At 44.5% G+C, this 17,053-nt stretch overlaps 1 protein-coding gene across 3 annotated transcripts in view; it reads right to left on the reverse strand.

Moving 5' to 3' along the window:
- The window catches only part of uacaa (uveal autoantigen with coiled-coil domains and ankyrin repeats a), a 186,700-nt gene that overhangs the window by 82,227 nt on the left and 87,420 nt on the right, over positions 1-17,053 (reverse strand). For all 3 annotated transcript variants that reach the window (XM_059953028.1, XM_059953027.1, XM_059953026.1), the window contains exon 2: positions 7,061-7,191. In XM_059953028.1, coding sequence (XP_059809011.1) covers positions 7,061-7,191 — 131 coding nt within the window. The remainder of the gene's footprint in view (positions 1-7,060; positions 7,192-17,053) is intronic.

Below are 17,053 nucleotides of genomic sequence, written 5' to 3' on the forward strand. Positions count from 1 at the left end.
TTTTTCTGATCCTGTGCATCGGTGCCTCCATATCAGACAGTGATGTACCCACTTCTCCACTGTACATCAGGATCGCGTTTAACATCCTTGGCTCATGTCGTGAAATTTGTAGTTTTGAGGCAGCAGTACATTGCAACACATAATAAAACTGTAAATTACAGTGAGTATATATATATATATCTTTGGATCATTGAGTGCCTGCCTCCAGGCTCCTGTACCTTCTTCCTGATGGTAGCAATGAGAAGAGGCCATGTCCTGGGTCCTTAATGATGGACTACCACTTCTGTGAGGCATCGCTCCTTGAAGATGCACGGGATGCTGTGGTGGCTGGTGCCCATGATGGAGCTGACTAATTTTTTAACACTCCGCAGTTTATTTCAATCCTGTGCAGAGTCTACCTCTCCACCGTACACACAGTGTAAGAACGCTCTCCACGGTACATCTGTAGAAATTTGCGATTGTCTTTGGTGACATACCAAATCTACTCTAACTCCTAATGAAATGTAGTCACTGAAACAAACAGTCAGTTGTAGCACAATTGAGCTCTCCAAAGGAACGGATTTGGAACAATTTCTTTCAAAAATTACAATGCAATAAATCATCTTTAATTTTCAGTTCAGTTTAATTAAACTGAGCAGAAATTATACTTTTGCAGTTGCCTCTGTACACTTAAATCAATGCACTAATGCCCAAAGCAAAACAGTACTGGCTGTGTCAAAAAAAACATCCATTTACAAATAATTACGTAGTTCTGCTGGTTGTTAAAGTGGGGCAAAAAAGTTACTAGTCAAGTTCATGTACAATCAGTGACCATGTTCTGAGGTATAGGAGTGGAATCTGGTGTGGTCTTCTGTTGCTGCAACCCGTCCACTTCAAGATTCGACGTGTTCTGCATTCAGAGGTGCTCATCTGCACACCACTGTTGTAATGTGTGGGTTATATGAGTTATTGTCTCCTTCCTATCAGCTTGAACCAGTCTGGCCATTCTCCTCTGACCTCGTTCATTAACAAGGTGCTTTCATCCACAGAATTGCTGCTCACTGGATATTTTTTTGTTTTTCACACCATTCTCTGTAAACTCGAGAAACTGTTGTATGTGAAAATCCCAGTTTCTGAAACTCAAACCACCCCATCTGGCACCAACAATCATTCCACAGTCAAAGTCACTTAGATCACATTTCACCCCATTCTGATGTTTGATCTGAATAACAACTGAACCTCTTGACCATGTCTGCATGCTTTTATGCTGCCACATGATTGGCTGACTAGATATTTGCATCATCGAACAGGTGTACTTTACAAAGTGGCTACTGAGTGCACTGTCAAACAGGTTTACTTGTTCCTAGCTGCTGTCAAACACCACCCTTCAGGATTTAACCTGTTTCTATTGCAAGGAAACGAATTGGGATTCATTTCAAAATCAGATTTTTTTTTAAATTAGGAAATAATCAGAAAGGATTCAGCTCAGGATAAACTTCTGGCTTGGCTGCAGTTCTTTCCAGAAATTCTCCTAAATATGAACATTCCTGCTGGCTAAGCAGCTGACCCTGGAAGATGTGGCAGAGAGCAGTGGTCTCTGCTAGAAGACTGTTGGAAGGAACTTTCCACACTGTAGCACTGCATTCTAAGTTTCCCAAGTCATTGGGTATTACATTAAGTGGAGGACAAGGAGAAAGCAGGAAAATAGAATTGAAAGGGATAATAAATAAATTTTCAGGTGGAGCTTTGTCTCTAACAAGTTTAAGTTTAACTGTTCCATAAATACATACAGTTAATGAAGTAACCTCGGGTAGCTGGGTGGGAACACGTCCCTGCCAAAGGAGGTATAAGGCGCTCCTTCCCTCTGCTAGCCCGCAGATCACCTTGTGGCAAGGTGCAGCACCCGCTCAGTCCTACCCCCGCCCACCCCCAATCACATGAAGCCATGGGGGCAGGTGGTGGATGGTCATATGAGCAGCTGGTGCATATCACAAGTCCTGGTTATGTGACCACTGACACCAGGCAGACAATCCCTTTAGTGTATTGATAATGGCTGGGTGGGGAGGGGTGGGGTCACCTGTCTTATAAAGACACTACCCTGAAGGAGACAATGGCAAACTATTCCTGTAGAACAAATTTCCAAGAACAATTGCGGTCATGGATAAGACTACGATTGCCCATGTCATAGACACGGCTCATACTGATGATGTCACATGACACGGCACATAATAATGATGATGATCCTGAACAAATCAGCCATGATTGAATGGTAGAGAAAACTCATCCAATTTTCCACGCTAGAAATGGCTAATACAAGGGGGCATAATGATAAGGTGATTGGAGGAAAATACAAGGTGATAAGAGAGTCCTGCCAGTGGTGGAGTAGAGACAGATACACTAGGGCCATTTAAGAGACTTAGATAAAACACAGGAGGACTATGTAGGAGGGAAGGGTTAGATTGACCCTAGAGAAGGGTCAGCACATCACGGGCTGAAGGGCCTGTACTGTTCTGTGTTCAATAAAGGAAATGTGTGAGGAACAAACAAGATGGGTCCAGAAAAAGTGCAAGTAAGGAGGTCATCCAAGGTAACTGGTAAAATTGTTGGGAAGAGACAAAGACCCTTTATCTGGTCTGAAACCTGCTGCTGTGATCGAAAAAATGTTGTCCAAAAGACTCATGGAAATTAATGCAATAGAAATTGAGGGGTTTGGGTAAATTATTGAAGAACACCTGTGGAGATGTGGGGAGAAAGCACGGCATTAGACTCTATAGGCCAAATGAATCCCTAAATTCATGAGCCGGTGAAACCAGAGATTGAGGCCTACCATTCAGGATCCCATCATTGGCAAGTCTGGAGTTTGAGGCCCAGTGTTCAGGATCCTGTCACTGGCAAGTCCAGAGTTCAAGATCGAGTGTTCTGGATTCTAATTCTGATCGAAGCCCGAAGATCGATTCAGTCCAAAAGTCTGCAGAAGCCTGCATCAGTGAGTCTGTCAAGAAGCTGAAGCCCAGTGTCTGCAAATCCACGAGCCTGCTGCAGGCCGAAGGCAGCTGTCTTGGGTGGAAGGGATGGAGGAAAGGGGCTTGCTTTGCTGTCGTTGTTCTGTTGCTTGTTGTGTTCTGTGTTGTTCTGCTGAGCATTGTGGGCATGCTGTGCAATGTTGAATGTATGTCCACCCCCTACACAACGCGAGGTTGTGTTGGTTGTTAATGCAAACAGCGCATTTCACTGTATGTTTCTGTGTACAGATGATAAACAAGCGCATCTGAATTTAAATGACCTCCTTCATAGTCATAAAATATTTGGATAGCTAGAATCAGAATTACATTTATTATCACTGGCAAGTGTCGTGAGATTTGTTAACTTAGCAGCAGTTCAATGAAATATATAATAGAGGAAGAGAAAATAATAATAACAAATAAATAAGTAAATTACAGTATACATATATTGGAAAATGCAGACTCATGCACTTTGGTAGTAGAAATAAACATGCGGACTATTTTCTAAACAGGGAGAAAATCCAGGAATTTGAGATGCAGGGGACTTGAGTGTCTTGACCAGAACATCCTGAGGGTTAACTTGCAGGTTGAGTCGGTGGTGAGGACGGCAAATGCAATGTTAGCATTCCTTTCAAGAGGTCTAGAGTACAAGAGCAAGGATGTGATACTGAGGCACTGGTAAGGCCTCACTTTGATTCTGTGAACAGTTTTGGGCCCCTCATCTTAGAAAAGACGTGCTGGCACTGGAGAGGGTCCAGGATGATTCCAGGAATGCAAGTGTTACCAGACGAGGAACGTTTGATGGCTCTGGGACTGTGCTTGCTGGAATTCAGAAGGATGATGGGGGAATTTTATGGTAAGATTAATGGAAGATTATGAGGAGAAGGCCGGGAACTGGGGTTGAGAAGAAAAAATGATCAACCATGATAGGACAGTCAGATGGCCTAATTTTTCTCCTACGTCTTGTGGTCTTATTGAATAATTAAAAATCGTGCAAAAGAAAACCAGAAAAAATATATATTTAAAAGTGAGGTAGTGTCTAAGGGTTCAATGTCCATTTAGGAACCGGATGGCAGAGGGGAAGAAGCTGTTCCTGATTCGTTGAGTGTGTGCCTTCAGGCTTCTGTACCTCCTACCTGAAGGTTACAGTGAGAGAAGGGCATGCCCTGGGTGCTGGAGATCCTTAATAATGGACGCTGCCTTTCTGAGACACTGCTTCCTAAAGATGTCCTGGGTACTTTGTCAGCTAGTACCCAAGATAGAGCTGACTAGATTTACAACCCTCTGCAGCTTCTTTCAGTCCTGTGCAGTAGCTCCCCCTCCCCCCCCCCCATACCAGGCAGTGATGCAGCCTGTCAGAATGCTCTCCTTTAAACAAAGACAAGATACCCCCTTCAACCTGTGTGGTTGGACATCTTTTATCATACCTTGTGAAGCTCAGTGCCAGCTTCTGTTTAACAGTGTTCCTGAGATGATTTCAGGGCAGTGCACCACATCAAAGATGTCACAGTGGTACTTGATGTTTTCCCCAACTCAGCACACAGTCTGAGGCATTGTTCAGTGTCCCTCTGATCACATTGTCTCCAGTCATCAAGCAAATTGATTTTAATAACAATCCGTTTCTATTGTCAGAGTGAATGGCTTTCTGTTGAGAATAATTCAAGTGTTTGCTTTTCTATTAACTGCTTTTGATCTCCCACAGAGGAGGACTACAGTTTTGCTAACAGGATGTGCAGATTTGGAAGAGACCATCACAACTGAGCCCCCATACCAACAAATCCTGACCAGAATTAAAGAGATGCTAGGTCAGTAAGGTAAAGGGAACTTTCCTGATATTCGTCGTCATCATGTGCCGTGCTGTATAACTTTGGCGATCATAAGACACAGGAGCAGAATTAGGCCATTTGGCCCTTCAAGTCTGCTCCGACATTCCATCATGGCTGATCCATTTCCCTCTCCTGCCTTCTTCCCGTATCCCTTCATGGCCTGGCTAATCAGGAATCCATAAAAATATCCAATGACTTGGTCTCCACAAACGCCTGTGGTGAAAGAGTCACCGCTCTCACTAAAGAAATTGTTCATCGCCATTTGAAAAGGATACCCCTCTATTCTGAGACTGTGGACATTGGTTTTAGACTCGCCCACCACAGGAAGCATCACCTCCACATTCACTCTATCAAGGCCCTTCAACATTGAATAGGTTTCACTGAGGTAACCCCTCATTCTTTTGGCCTCTGCCTCCCAACTTCCCTAATTAACTAGCAAACTATAATACTGCTTAGCATCTAAAAACGTGAGTTAGAAACCTGCTGGGACATTGATAACTACCAATAACAGCTAACTCGGCACCAAATCTCCAATTTGTTGTCTTCCAACCTAGAGGTCCTCCCCTCAGGTTATAAACACTCAACTAATAAACACAAGAAGTTCTGCACCGATGCTGGAAATGCACAACACACACAGAGCAGAAGGATCTCAGCATCTTCTGCCAGGTGGAAGCATGATATTTCTATGTGCTTTCCCTCCCCACCATTACCCCCTCCCAAGGTGCACACAATTTAAGAGCAGGGTCAAACAGAGCAAAGCTGGGAGCACTGAGTAGACCCATTCATTCCATCACTAAGGCCGGCTGGTGGCTGCTCTCCTTGGACTTGTTCATTCTCCCATCGTTGCTGTTTCAGTAAGACCAAGGAACTGGCTGTGGATTTCAGGAAGGGAAAGTCGAGAGAATGCATACCCGGCCTCGTCAGGTGATCGCGAAGGGTGAGCAGTTTCCAATTCTTGGGCGTCAACATCTCTAAAAATCTGTCCTGGGCCCAACATATTGAGGCGATTATGAAGAAGTTATGCCAGAAGCTATATTTCATTTGGAGTTTGAGGAGATTTGTTCTGTTATGTCTATAGCAAATTTCTACAGCTGTACCGTGGAGACTATTCTAACAGGCTGCATCACTGTCAGGTATGGAGGGGCCACTACACAGGATCAAAAAAGGTTGCAGTGGGTTGTAAACTCAGCCATCTCCATCACAGGGACAAGTCATTCCACCATCGAAAACATCTTCAAAAGACCATGTCTCTAAAAGGCAACACCAAAAACGACCCCCCACCACCCAGGACAGCCCCTCTTCTCATTACTACCATCAGGAAGGAGCTGCAGGAGACTGAAGACCACACTCAATGTTTTAGGAACAGTGTCTTCCCCTCTGCTATCAGATCTCTGAACGGTCCATAAACCCATGAACACCACCTCACTATTTTGCTCTTTTTTTAAAATATTTTTTATTGTAGCTTATACTATCTTTTCACAAAACATCAAAATTCACAACATATTTCAGTGATATAGATTGATTCCATTATGTTTATTCTTCTATTAAGTATTTACTGAGTATGCCCACGAGAAAATGAATCTCAGGGTTGTATATGGTGACGTTTATGTACTTTTATAATAAATTTACTTTCAACTTTGATTCTTGTTCCTATGATCCTTTCCCACTTTAAATATCAACCTCTCCTTCCAGTAAATTTCCCCCCCTCCTCCCCTCTTCTATTCCTCACTCTAGCCTCTTACCCCATCTTACCTGCCTATCACCTCCCCCTGGGTCCTCTCCTCCTCCTCTTTCTCCTATGGGCCACTCTCCTCTCCCAATCAGATTGCTTCCTTTCCAGCCCTTTACCTTTACAATCCACCTGGCCTTACCTATACCCTTCCAACTATCTTCCTTCCCTTCCCCCCAACTTTTTATTCTGGTGTCTATCCCCCTTCCTTTCCAGTCCTGAAGAAGGGGAAATGTCGACTTTTCTTCATTTCCATAGATGCTACCTGACTTGCTGAGTTCCTCCAGCATTTTGTGTGTGTTGCTCTGGATTTTCAGCATCTACAGAATCTTTTGTGTTTATCCTTTCCCACTAACTTAGCATATCGCCGACTTATGGACAGGAATGCTGCTGCAGTTTGGGGGAACGTCTCTATTACAAAGTTTTTGCTTCAATGAGACTGGCCCCCTCCAGTTAGGAGGGTGAAACCGGAAATGCCGATTTTAAGGTGGGACCAGGAGTGACAATGGGTGCAGGACACTTACGCAGATCTGCCCTCCACATCCAGCTTGGTTGGGGTGACCCCTCTCTTCGCCAGCACAGACGTAACTTTGTCCACATCTCCCTTTTCCACTGCCTTCAGCAAACGGTCGTCATACTTGCTCCAGTCCAATGTCTACATTTAAAAAGAAGCAAAAATATCATGTGAAGTAACGATGCATATATGTCCCCTTAACTCTATAACAAGGGGAGCCTTCCTCATATCTTGGCACATTATACTGCAACATTTGTTGCATCCAATCAGAGCAGGAATCTGACATGGACATGTTTTACAACACACAGACACACTGCAAAATGTTAACTATGGACACATATCACCCCAGTCAACAGGAGTTGATTTCAATTTAACTTAAGTTTTTATATATGTAAAACTTATAGTAAATTTTACTGTAACTTATAGCTGTTGCAACAACAAATTACCCAACAAGTCACTGTCATTGATCTCAGTACATGAACCGAGAAGGACACCACTTTAACTGGGACAGGGCTGAGGCTCTGGCACAGGCACAAGAATTTTTAGAAGTGTGGTTCTCTTCTGATAACTCTGTAAACACACACAGGTCGACATCGATGCCATCTACGAACCTCTAAGAGCCAAAGAAAGGCAAGCCAATAGAATTCAAAGATCAACTGTAGGGGTAGCCAATCAGGACGGAGGCAAGCAATCGGGGGCCTATATAAATGGGGGCACTTTCAGAGAGAAACACCAACGGCGCACTGCGGATGTCACCACGTCTGCAAGCTAATGGCCAAGCTTGGTGTACAACACAACAAACATGTCAGTGGTATTAAACCTGGTTCTCAGTAGAGCTCACTTCTTGAGAGCCGGCAACTTGTGTAGCTCATTTCCATTCATCATAAACTCTTTCACTTGCAAAACTTTCCTTTTAGTGAAACCCACCAAACAATCCAAACTGTGTGTCAATAATCTGGGGGAAGACCTCCATGATCAAGCAACAGCTCTGAACACATCTTAAATCACCCTGACAACAGGCGGGTCAAGTTTAACAAGGGCTGCACAGTAGCATAATGCTTTACACTTTGAGCAATCAGGGTAATTCCCCCCACTGTCTGTAAGGAGTTTCTACGTTCTCCCCATGACCACGTATATTTCCTCCCACGTTCTAAAGACGTACAGTTTAGGGTTAGTAAGTTGTGGGTATGCAATGTTGGCACCGGAACCATGGCAACACTAGCAGGCTGCCCCCAGCACATCCTCAGACTGTTGAACCAAACCACACATTTCACTGTATGTCTCAATGTATGTGTTATAAATAAAGTTGAGCTTTAGCCTCTCATTCAGCTTCCCCCGTATGCATCTGTTCAGCTCAACCAACTTCTGAAAAGTTGCCTTTTTGAATTCACATCAATATTTCCACCAGCACCAATCTGCCCCACCCAACAACCACAGCTTGATGCACAAGATGTTTGGAAGAGAAAAAAATTAGAAAACAAAAAGTTCAAATCTGTTATCAACATATGCCACCATATACTACCTGAGATTTGTTTTCTTGGAGCTATTCATAGTAGAATGAAAGGAATACAACAGAATCCATGAAAAACTCTGTGCACACACACTATAACTAACAAGCAACTAATACGGAGAAGACAAGCTGTGCAAATAATACTAAGAACCTCAGTTGTAGAGTCCTTGAGAGGGAGTCAGTAGGTTCAGTGTTGGGATGAAATAAGTTATCCACACTGGTTCAGGAGCCTGATGGTTGTAGGGTAATAACTGTTCCTGAACCTGGTGTTGTGGGACCTGATGGTTGTAGGGTAGTAACTGTTCCTGAACCTGGTGTTGTGGGACCTGATGGTTGAGGGGTAATAACTGTTCCTGAACCTGGTGGTGTGGGACCTGATGGTTGAGGGGTAATAACTGTTCCTGAACCTGGTGGTGTGGGACCTGATGGTTGAGGGGTAATAACTGTTCCTGAACCTGGTGGTGTGGGACCTGATGGTTGTAGGGTAGTAACTATTCCTGAACCTGGTGATGTGGGACCTAAGGCTCCTGTAGCTCTTTCCTGATGGTAGTTAGGAGAAAGGAGAAGAGAGCATGGTCTGGATGGTGAGGTTCCTCGATAAACAAAGGGATCTTCCACCACAGAGAAGGGCAACATAACTTCACTACCACTCTCTGCTCAGCAACATAACATCCAGGAATAAGTTGTACATGGTCTGTGAGAATTTGACAATATACAGGCTGAGCCTATTTTCATTATCAATGGAACCACCAGCAGTAATTCCCTTCCAGAACAGTGAGGGAGTACTCATGTTATACAGGGTGCAGCTTGGCACCAACACGAGAATGGACACTGTATCCTGGTCTCTCCAGAGATGCCTGAACGTGAAAAATGAGAAGCAGAAGTCCAGACATCAGCAGGAAGCCTTGAAACTCAGTCTGAGATGAGTGTGTCAGCAATGTGCTGGTCAGGAAGCAAACCTTTCAGTCATCTTGCAAACCTGCCAAGTCAGAGTGACCTGCAAATTTCATTCAAGAGAACATCCTGGCATACTTCATAGAAACAACTGACAGATACAAGTTGACACCTATCTGCACAAAGCTGGGCTCAAAATGAGAGTAGCTTTAATTGTCACATATACAGTGGCATATCATAACGTACAGTTATGATAAGTACCGTATCACACAGTGAAATACATTGTTTGCATCAATAACCAACACAGTCCAAGGATGTGCTTGGGGTTCAGGGAGTGGGATAAATGTCACCATGCTTCCAGCACCAACATTTCATGATCAAATCTTACGAACCCTGACTTGTACGTCTTTGGATTGTGGGAGGAAACTGGAGCACCTGGAGGAAACCCATGTGGTCACAAGGAGAACGTACAAACACCTTACAGACATCAGCAGGAACTGAGCCCTGATCGTACAGGTGATGCTGTAAAATGCTTTCGCTGCCACACTGCCTTGCCATACGAACTGAGGCCGAACCCATTAAGGAGCGTGTTAAAGGAGAGTGGGATGATGGGATTCAGGAACGCCAAGGGAAACCAGGGATGTGTGAAACACCAGCACTACAGAACTATAATTTCTGACGACTTCAGGCTAAAGATCAGGTACTTTTAAGAACAAATACAAGCGATTCTGCAGGTGCTGCAAATCTTGAGCAACACAAGATCTGTCCTGGTGAAGTATCTCAGCCCGAAACATCAACTGCTTATTCAAAGTAAGTTTATTATCAAAGTACATGTATAACACTATAGATTTGATTTCTTGCAGGCATCCTCAGTAAAACAGAGAAATACAACAGAATCAATGAAAAATTGCACACAAAAACTGACAATGTGCAAAGAACAACAAACTTGCAAATAAAGAACAAAGTAGTAAATAAATAGTACTGAAAGCAGGAGTTGTTCAGCATTACTAGGATTGACTAGTCCTTCAGCATTAGTCAATAGGCTGTGAAATTTGTTCGGAACTGAGGTGACACTGCCATTAGGAGGAGCCTGATAACTGAAGGGTTATTAGCTGTTCCTGAAATTTGTGGTGTGGGACCTATGGCTCCTGAACCTCCTCGCAGCGAGTACGTAGTAAGGCATTCTCTAAAATTCCACTCTTAATTTATTTTCTATTATAATGCCTAACGCCCAAACACCATTGTCCTTTCCGGCACTCCTTCATCTTACCAATCAGACAGATGCCAAGTCCAATTAAAAAGCGAGCTTTAAGCCAAGCAGAACTCCTACCCTGCAGCAGCTGTTGCACAGTGTAATGATAGTTTTACTGTTGCTAGCTTCACTAATGTGCAAAAGCCTCCAGCTCAACCCCGTAATTATCAAGTGCTGCCTCTCTTTTCTATACCCAGCAACCCTCCCGACAGCGGGTTTGGTTTCAGTCATCAGTCCGGATGCAAGCACAGCTACGTGAAGGCACAAATTTTAAGGCGTTGATACCATCCGACGAAAATAAGAACAAGAAGAGATTCTGTGGATGCTAGAAAATCCAGAGCAACAAACACACACACACACTGCTGAGGAACGCAACAGGTTCAGGCAGCATCTATGGAAAGAGATAAACAATCGATTTTTTTGGCTGATATATGGGGTGTAATTTGCATGGAGGTCAGTGACCAGTGGATCTGTTCTGGGACCCCTGCTCTTTGTGATTTTTACAAATGACTTGGATTTAGAAGATGAAGGGTGGGGGATGGGGGGATAAAGTATGCAGCCTGTCACATGACCAGGAGGCCATTCAGCCTTTCGTTTGCTCTGCAATTTAACCACAATACATCGTTCCATCCAACAGATAGAACATCCTGAGACAGAGTTTAATTACAGGGAGGGAAAGAATATGAAACCCGCTGTACCAAAACAACAGGTGCTCACACTTACTGTGAGCTAGATTTTAACAGGGACGTTTTCAGCAGAGCAGCTTGAGATTCAGTTCTCTTTAGATAGACCACCAAAGTGCAGTCATTTGCTCTGTCAACCCTCATTTTGAAAATTATGAGTGGTATAGAGAGGGTAAGTGCAGGCAGGTCCATCCATTGAGGTTGAATGAGACCAAAACTAGAGGATAAGAGTGAAAGGTGAAATATTTAAGGTGAACCTGAGGGGAAACGTCTTCACTCAGAGGGTGGAACGAGCTGCCAGCGGAAGTGCTGGATGCAGGTTTGATTGCAGTGTTTAAGAGAAGTTTGGATAATTACATGGATGGGAGGGGTATGGAGGGCTATGGACTGGGTGCAGCTCAATTGGACCAGGCAAAATAACACTTTGGTGTTCGACTAGATGGGCCAAAGAGTTTGTTATCTGTGCTGCAGTCCTCTATGACTCTATAGGTGGACTAGTCTGTTCCTGTTTAACTCCCCCTTTAACCTTCCCTGTGAATTACTGTGAGCACATCACTACCGGTACAAATAACCCACCAACCCCCATATTTGTGAGATGTGGGAAGGAACTGGAGCATCCACGTGATCATCGTGCGAACTCCACACAGATAGCAGTGGGGAAGGTCAGGAATGAAACTCAGTCTCCGAACTGGAGGCATCAGCCCCATGAGCTGTACTTGTCTCTCACCGAATACAATCCCACCAAGGGGAACTTCACTCAGATAGCGATAAGAATGTGCAACGAGCTGTCAGTGCAAGTGGTGCATACCAGCTCAAGTCCAACATTTGAGAGGAGTTCGGATAGGTGTACAAATGGGAGGGGTATAGTCCAGGTACTTGTCGATGGGACAAAGCAAATTAATAGTTCGGAATGGATTAGATGGGCCAAAGGGCCTGTTTCTACGCTGTAGTGTTCTATGACTCTATGAACCATCTACATTGCAATTCCAAAGTTCAAAGTAAAGTTATTATCAAAATACGCATATGTCACCATATACTACACAGATTCATTTTCTTGTGGGCACTTACAGGAAAAATATAATTGACAAAAATCCATGGTAGCTAAGCTAGCATGCCGTCTGCATTTCAACAAGTCTGGGTTGGATAAACAAAGGAACGGGTTGGGTGGCACAATAGCGTAGTGGTTAGCACCAAGCTTTACCTCAGCCCTAGCGAGCTGGGTTCAATTCCTGCCGCTGTCTGTAGGGAATCTGTACATTATTCCCATGGGTTACCTCCGGGTGCCCTGCAGTCATCCCACCTTCCAAAGGTATACAGGCTGGGGGGGCGGGGGGGGGGGCGGAAGAGAGGTTCGTAAATTGTGAGTATGCCACATCAGTACCAGACGTGTGGAGACACTTGCACGCTCACACCCCCCAACACATCACAAGTGATGGCACGAACAACACATTTCACTGTCTGTTCTGATGTTTCACTGTACCTCTGACAAATAAAGCTAATCTTTATCATCAAAAGACAAAGTTACTAGTGCTGATGAGCAAGGTCAGGGTGACAAGTTTTAAGGGAGGTGATGCAGAAGCAGAGGGGTTAGGGAAAGGACATGTTTAAAATTAGCTCTGCTTGAGCCCTGTCACATACCATCCCTACACATAAAATGGAGGAAAGAATAACAGTCTGGTCCCTCCTTACAGACGATTACAAGGGTCAGTAGATGATTTTAGAATGTACTTTATCAAAACATCATTATAAGGATACGAAAACACTTCAGTGACTGTTTTTGTCATTTGTAACATTGTAAGGCGCCACGGTAGTGCAGTGGTTAGCGTAACACGATTACAGCTCAGAGCATCCCGGAGTTCAGAGTTTAATTCCAGCACCGTCCCTGTAGATTTTGAACATTCTCCCGGTGAATCACGTGGGTTTCATCCAGGGTACTCTGGTTTCCTCTCACGGTTCAAAGATGTACTACTGGTTGGTAGATCAATTGGCCATAGAGATTGCTCTGAGATTAGGCTGGTGTTGAATAGGTGGGTTGCTGGGCAGTGCAACTTGTTGGGCCAGAAGGGCCAGTTCTGCTCTGTATCTCTAAATAAAAGGTAAATAATTAAACATACTCAAGTACTTGCTCAACTGTGTTGGAAACTAATTTACCAGGTTGCAAATATCCCAGAGCAGCAGTAACAAGCCCCGATGATAATAAGCCAAAAGCTACAATCAACAAGGCTGAAATAAATGTTTTGTTTTTGGAGAAGGGCCAGTGTTTAGAAGTCGCTCGAAGCATTGGCCCTGCAGCTGAATGACATCATTGACTCAATGAGATTACAGCCTATCCATTCACTCCCACGCATCTATTATTAAAGCCTGCAGAACTACCTTGGATCAATATGGATATCTATATTCCGCAGCCATCAGAAAACTCGGTCATCCCTTTTTCCAAAGACACCGAACTCTGCTGCAGGGAAAGCCAGTGTTACAATACTAATTACAACTTTGTAACTGCAGACGTGATCAGAGTCAAACCATGCAACACATACGCATGCAAACTCCCCAAGTACTAAATTAAACTAAAGAGAGTTCTGGTGAAAGTTACCTACAGAGGGCACGGAGGCACAGGAAAACCAGTGCTTCATGCTGGTCGAGAATGCTTCTGGAGCTGGACAGGTCTGTGCTTGCAAATGCAGCTCGCTATAAATCAACTCTACAACTGGCACGGTGCAGACCAGGGCTAGATACAGCAACGTCGCAGGGTTTGCAGGCTCTGAGCGCTGTTCTACAACCTCAGAACGATTGCATGCTTCCAGTCCACAACCCTACATGTGCATTGTACTAAATTCTCTTCATCTTCTGAGTCATCGTCAGACTTCATTACTTCCCAGGAGGGACTCTTGTTCGGAGTATTTTGAGCTGTGTTTCAGAAATCACAGACTGCAGCCCAGGGATTAAAACAAAGCACTTCTTCCTCCTTTCCCCTGCACAGAGCCCTTGGGTGCCAGCTCGTTCGATTCCAGCCCTTCCGAACAAGAGCAAGTGCAGCCAGAGATCACGGGGCTTCTGCAGTGAAGTAGTGCACACCCCAGCAACATGTGCCAAGCTTAAGTCAAACTTTCATCTTGGCACCAAAATATCACAGCCAGATCACAGTAAACAGGCCATGATATCACCCAACTCCTGCATTACTGACCTTGCAACCCTCCGAGAGACGTCTGCAAGGTACAGCTAATAATAATTCAGTGCATGCACAGCCTCTGAGTAATGGGGTATCGAGCTATCATCATCGAAGGCAAAGAAGCATCAAGGCATGCTTTGCAGGATTCTAGAAATAGTCACTTCCAGCAGGGAGATTCAGAAGTGTCAGATTCAGAAAGGCCTCTGGATGACCTTTGAACACGGTTGCCTCACCAAACGAGCGACCCACCAAGTTAGCAGGAGCACATAAACACGGGATTCTGCAGATCTTTAGGCTTAAAGCAGAGGTTGTTTAGAAAGGGCATCAAAAAAGGGAAGCGGGAGAATGGGGTCGAGAGGGATAATTAGTCATGATGGAATGGTGGGGCAGACTCGATGGGCCAAATGGCCTAATCCTGCTCCCAAGTCTTATGCAGATACTGGAAATCCAGAGAAATAAACACAAAACACTGGAGGGACTCAGCAGGTCAGGCAGCATCAATGAAGGTGAATAAATATTTTGAGCCGAAACTCTTAATCAGGAATGGAAAGGCAGGGAGAAAGAAGATTGATAACACAAAGTACACTGCAGATGCTGTGGTCAAATCAACACGTACAAAAGCTGGATGAACTCAGCAGGTCGGGCAGCATCCATTGACAACGGATGTTGCCTGACCTGCTGAGTTCATCCAGCTTTTGTATGTTTTGAGAAAGAAGATTGAATAAGGAGTTGGGGGTAAAAGTAGTATTACAAGCAGGAAGGTGACATGCCCACTCCCCCACCCATAAGACCATAAGACATAGGAACAGAAACAGGTCATTTGGCCCATCAAGTCTGCTCCACCACTTCATCACAGCTGATCCATTTTTCCTCTCAGCCCCAATCTCCTGCCTTCTCCCCATACCCCTTCTTCCCCTGACCAATCAAGAATCTATCAACCTCTGCCTTAAATATGCATAAAGACTTTGCCTCCACAACTCCTGTGGCAAAGAATTCCACAGATTCACCACTCTCTGGCTGAAGAAATTCCTCATCTTTGTTCAAAAAGGACACCCCTCTATTCTGAGGCTGTGTTCTCTGGTCTGAAAGTCCCCCACCACAGGAAATATCCTCTCCAAATCCACTCCATCAAAGCCTTTCACAATTTGATAGCTTTCAATGAGGTCACCCCTCATTCTTCTGAATTCTAGTGAATAGAGGCCCAGAGCCATCAAATGCTCTCCATACGACAATCAATCCTGGAATCCTTTTTGTGGACCTTTGAACCCTCTCCAGTTTCAGTACATCCTTCATTAGATAAGGGGTCCAAACCTGCTCGCAATACTCCCAGTCAGGCCTCACCAGCACTTTATAAAGCCTCAACATTACATCCTTGCTTTTATGTTCTTGTCCTCTTGAAATGAATGCTAACATTGCATTTGCCTTCCTCACCACAGACTCAACCTGCAAATTAACCTTTAGGAGATCCTGCACAAGGTCTCCCAAGTCCCTTTGCACCTCAATTTTTTTTATATTTTCTCTCCATTTAGAAAATAGCCTACCCTTTCATTTCTTCTACCCACCTATCTTCCCCCTCCAATCAGATGGCATGAACATCGATTTCTCTAACTTACGGTAATTTTTCCTCCCTCTCCTTCTCCCTTTTTTCCATTCAAGCTTCCCACTTATCCCTTCTCTTCTCAGCTCCCTATCATGTCACCCTGGTTCCCCTCCCCCTTCCCTCTCTCCTCTCCCATCAGATTCCTTCTGCAGTCTTCCATCTCTCACCACCCAGCTTCTCACTTCATCCCTCCCCCTGACCTGGCTTCACTTATCACCTGCCAGCCTCAACTCCTTCCCCCTCACACCCCCACCTCCACACCCCATCCTTTCCAGCCCCAACGAAGGGTCTCAGCACCAAACGTTTGATGCTTCTTTCCCTCCATAGCCGCTGCCTGACCTACTGAGTTCCTCCAGCATTTTGTTCAAGTTATCGGCAGCACAGTGCGTAGATTGTATCATCACTGGTAAGGCAGTTTAAGGTCCTCCATCATGAAGCAGCACGATGGTGACCACTTGCTCACAGTTCCCTATCAAAGCACTTCACTCTACATCTGCAACGAGATTCAGTAACAATATCACGTGGGAGCTGCAGTCAATCACCAGGAGGGACAGTGCAGGCTGCCAGCCACAACATGTATTTTAAACCACGTAGCGTAAATATATTTCGAGCTATGACAATTTATATTTTCATTTGGAATTTAAAACTATTAAAAACACAGGGCACCAGAATACTCCTTTTCATCTCATGAGCCGTCTTTAAACTCCATTCAGGAGACGACAGGCTGCGTTCCTGAAAATCCAGCAAGTGAGAGATGTAACTGTTCAGTTTAAGGGTAACACACAAAATGCTGGAGAAACTCAGCAGGTCAAGCAGCATTCATGGAAAGCAATAAAGAGTCAACATTTCAGGCTGAAACCCTTCATCAGGACACAATACAGTGCACAAGTATCTGCTC

Source organism: Hypanus sabinus, chromosome 28 (assembly GCF_030144855.1).
Source record: "Hypanus sabinus isolate sHypSab1 chromosome 28, sHypSab1.hap1, whole genome shotgun sequence".
Classification (NCBI taxonomy): domain Eukaryota; kingdom Metazoa; phylum Chordata; class Chondrichthyes; order Myliobatiformes; family Dasyatidae; genus Hypanus; species Hypanus sabinus.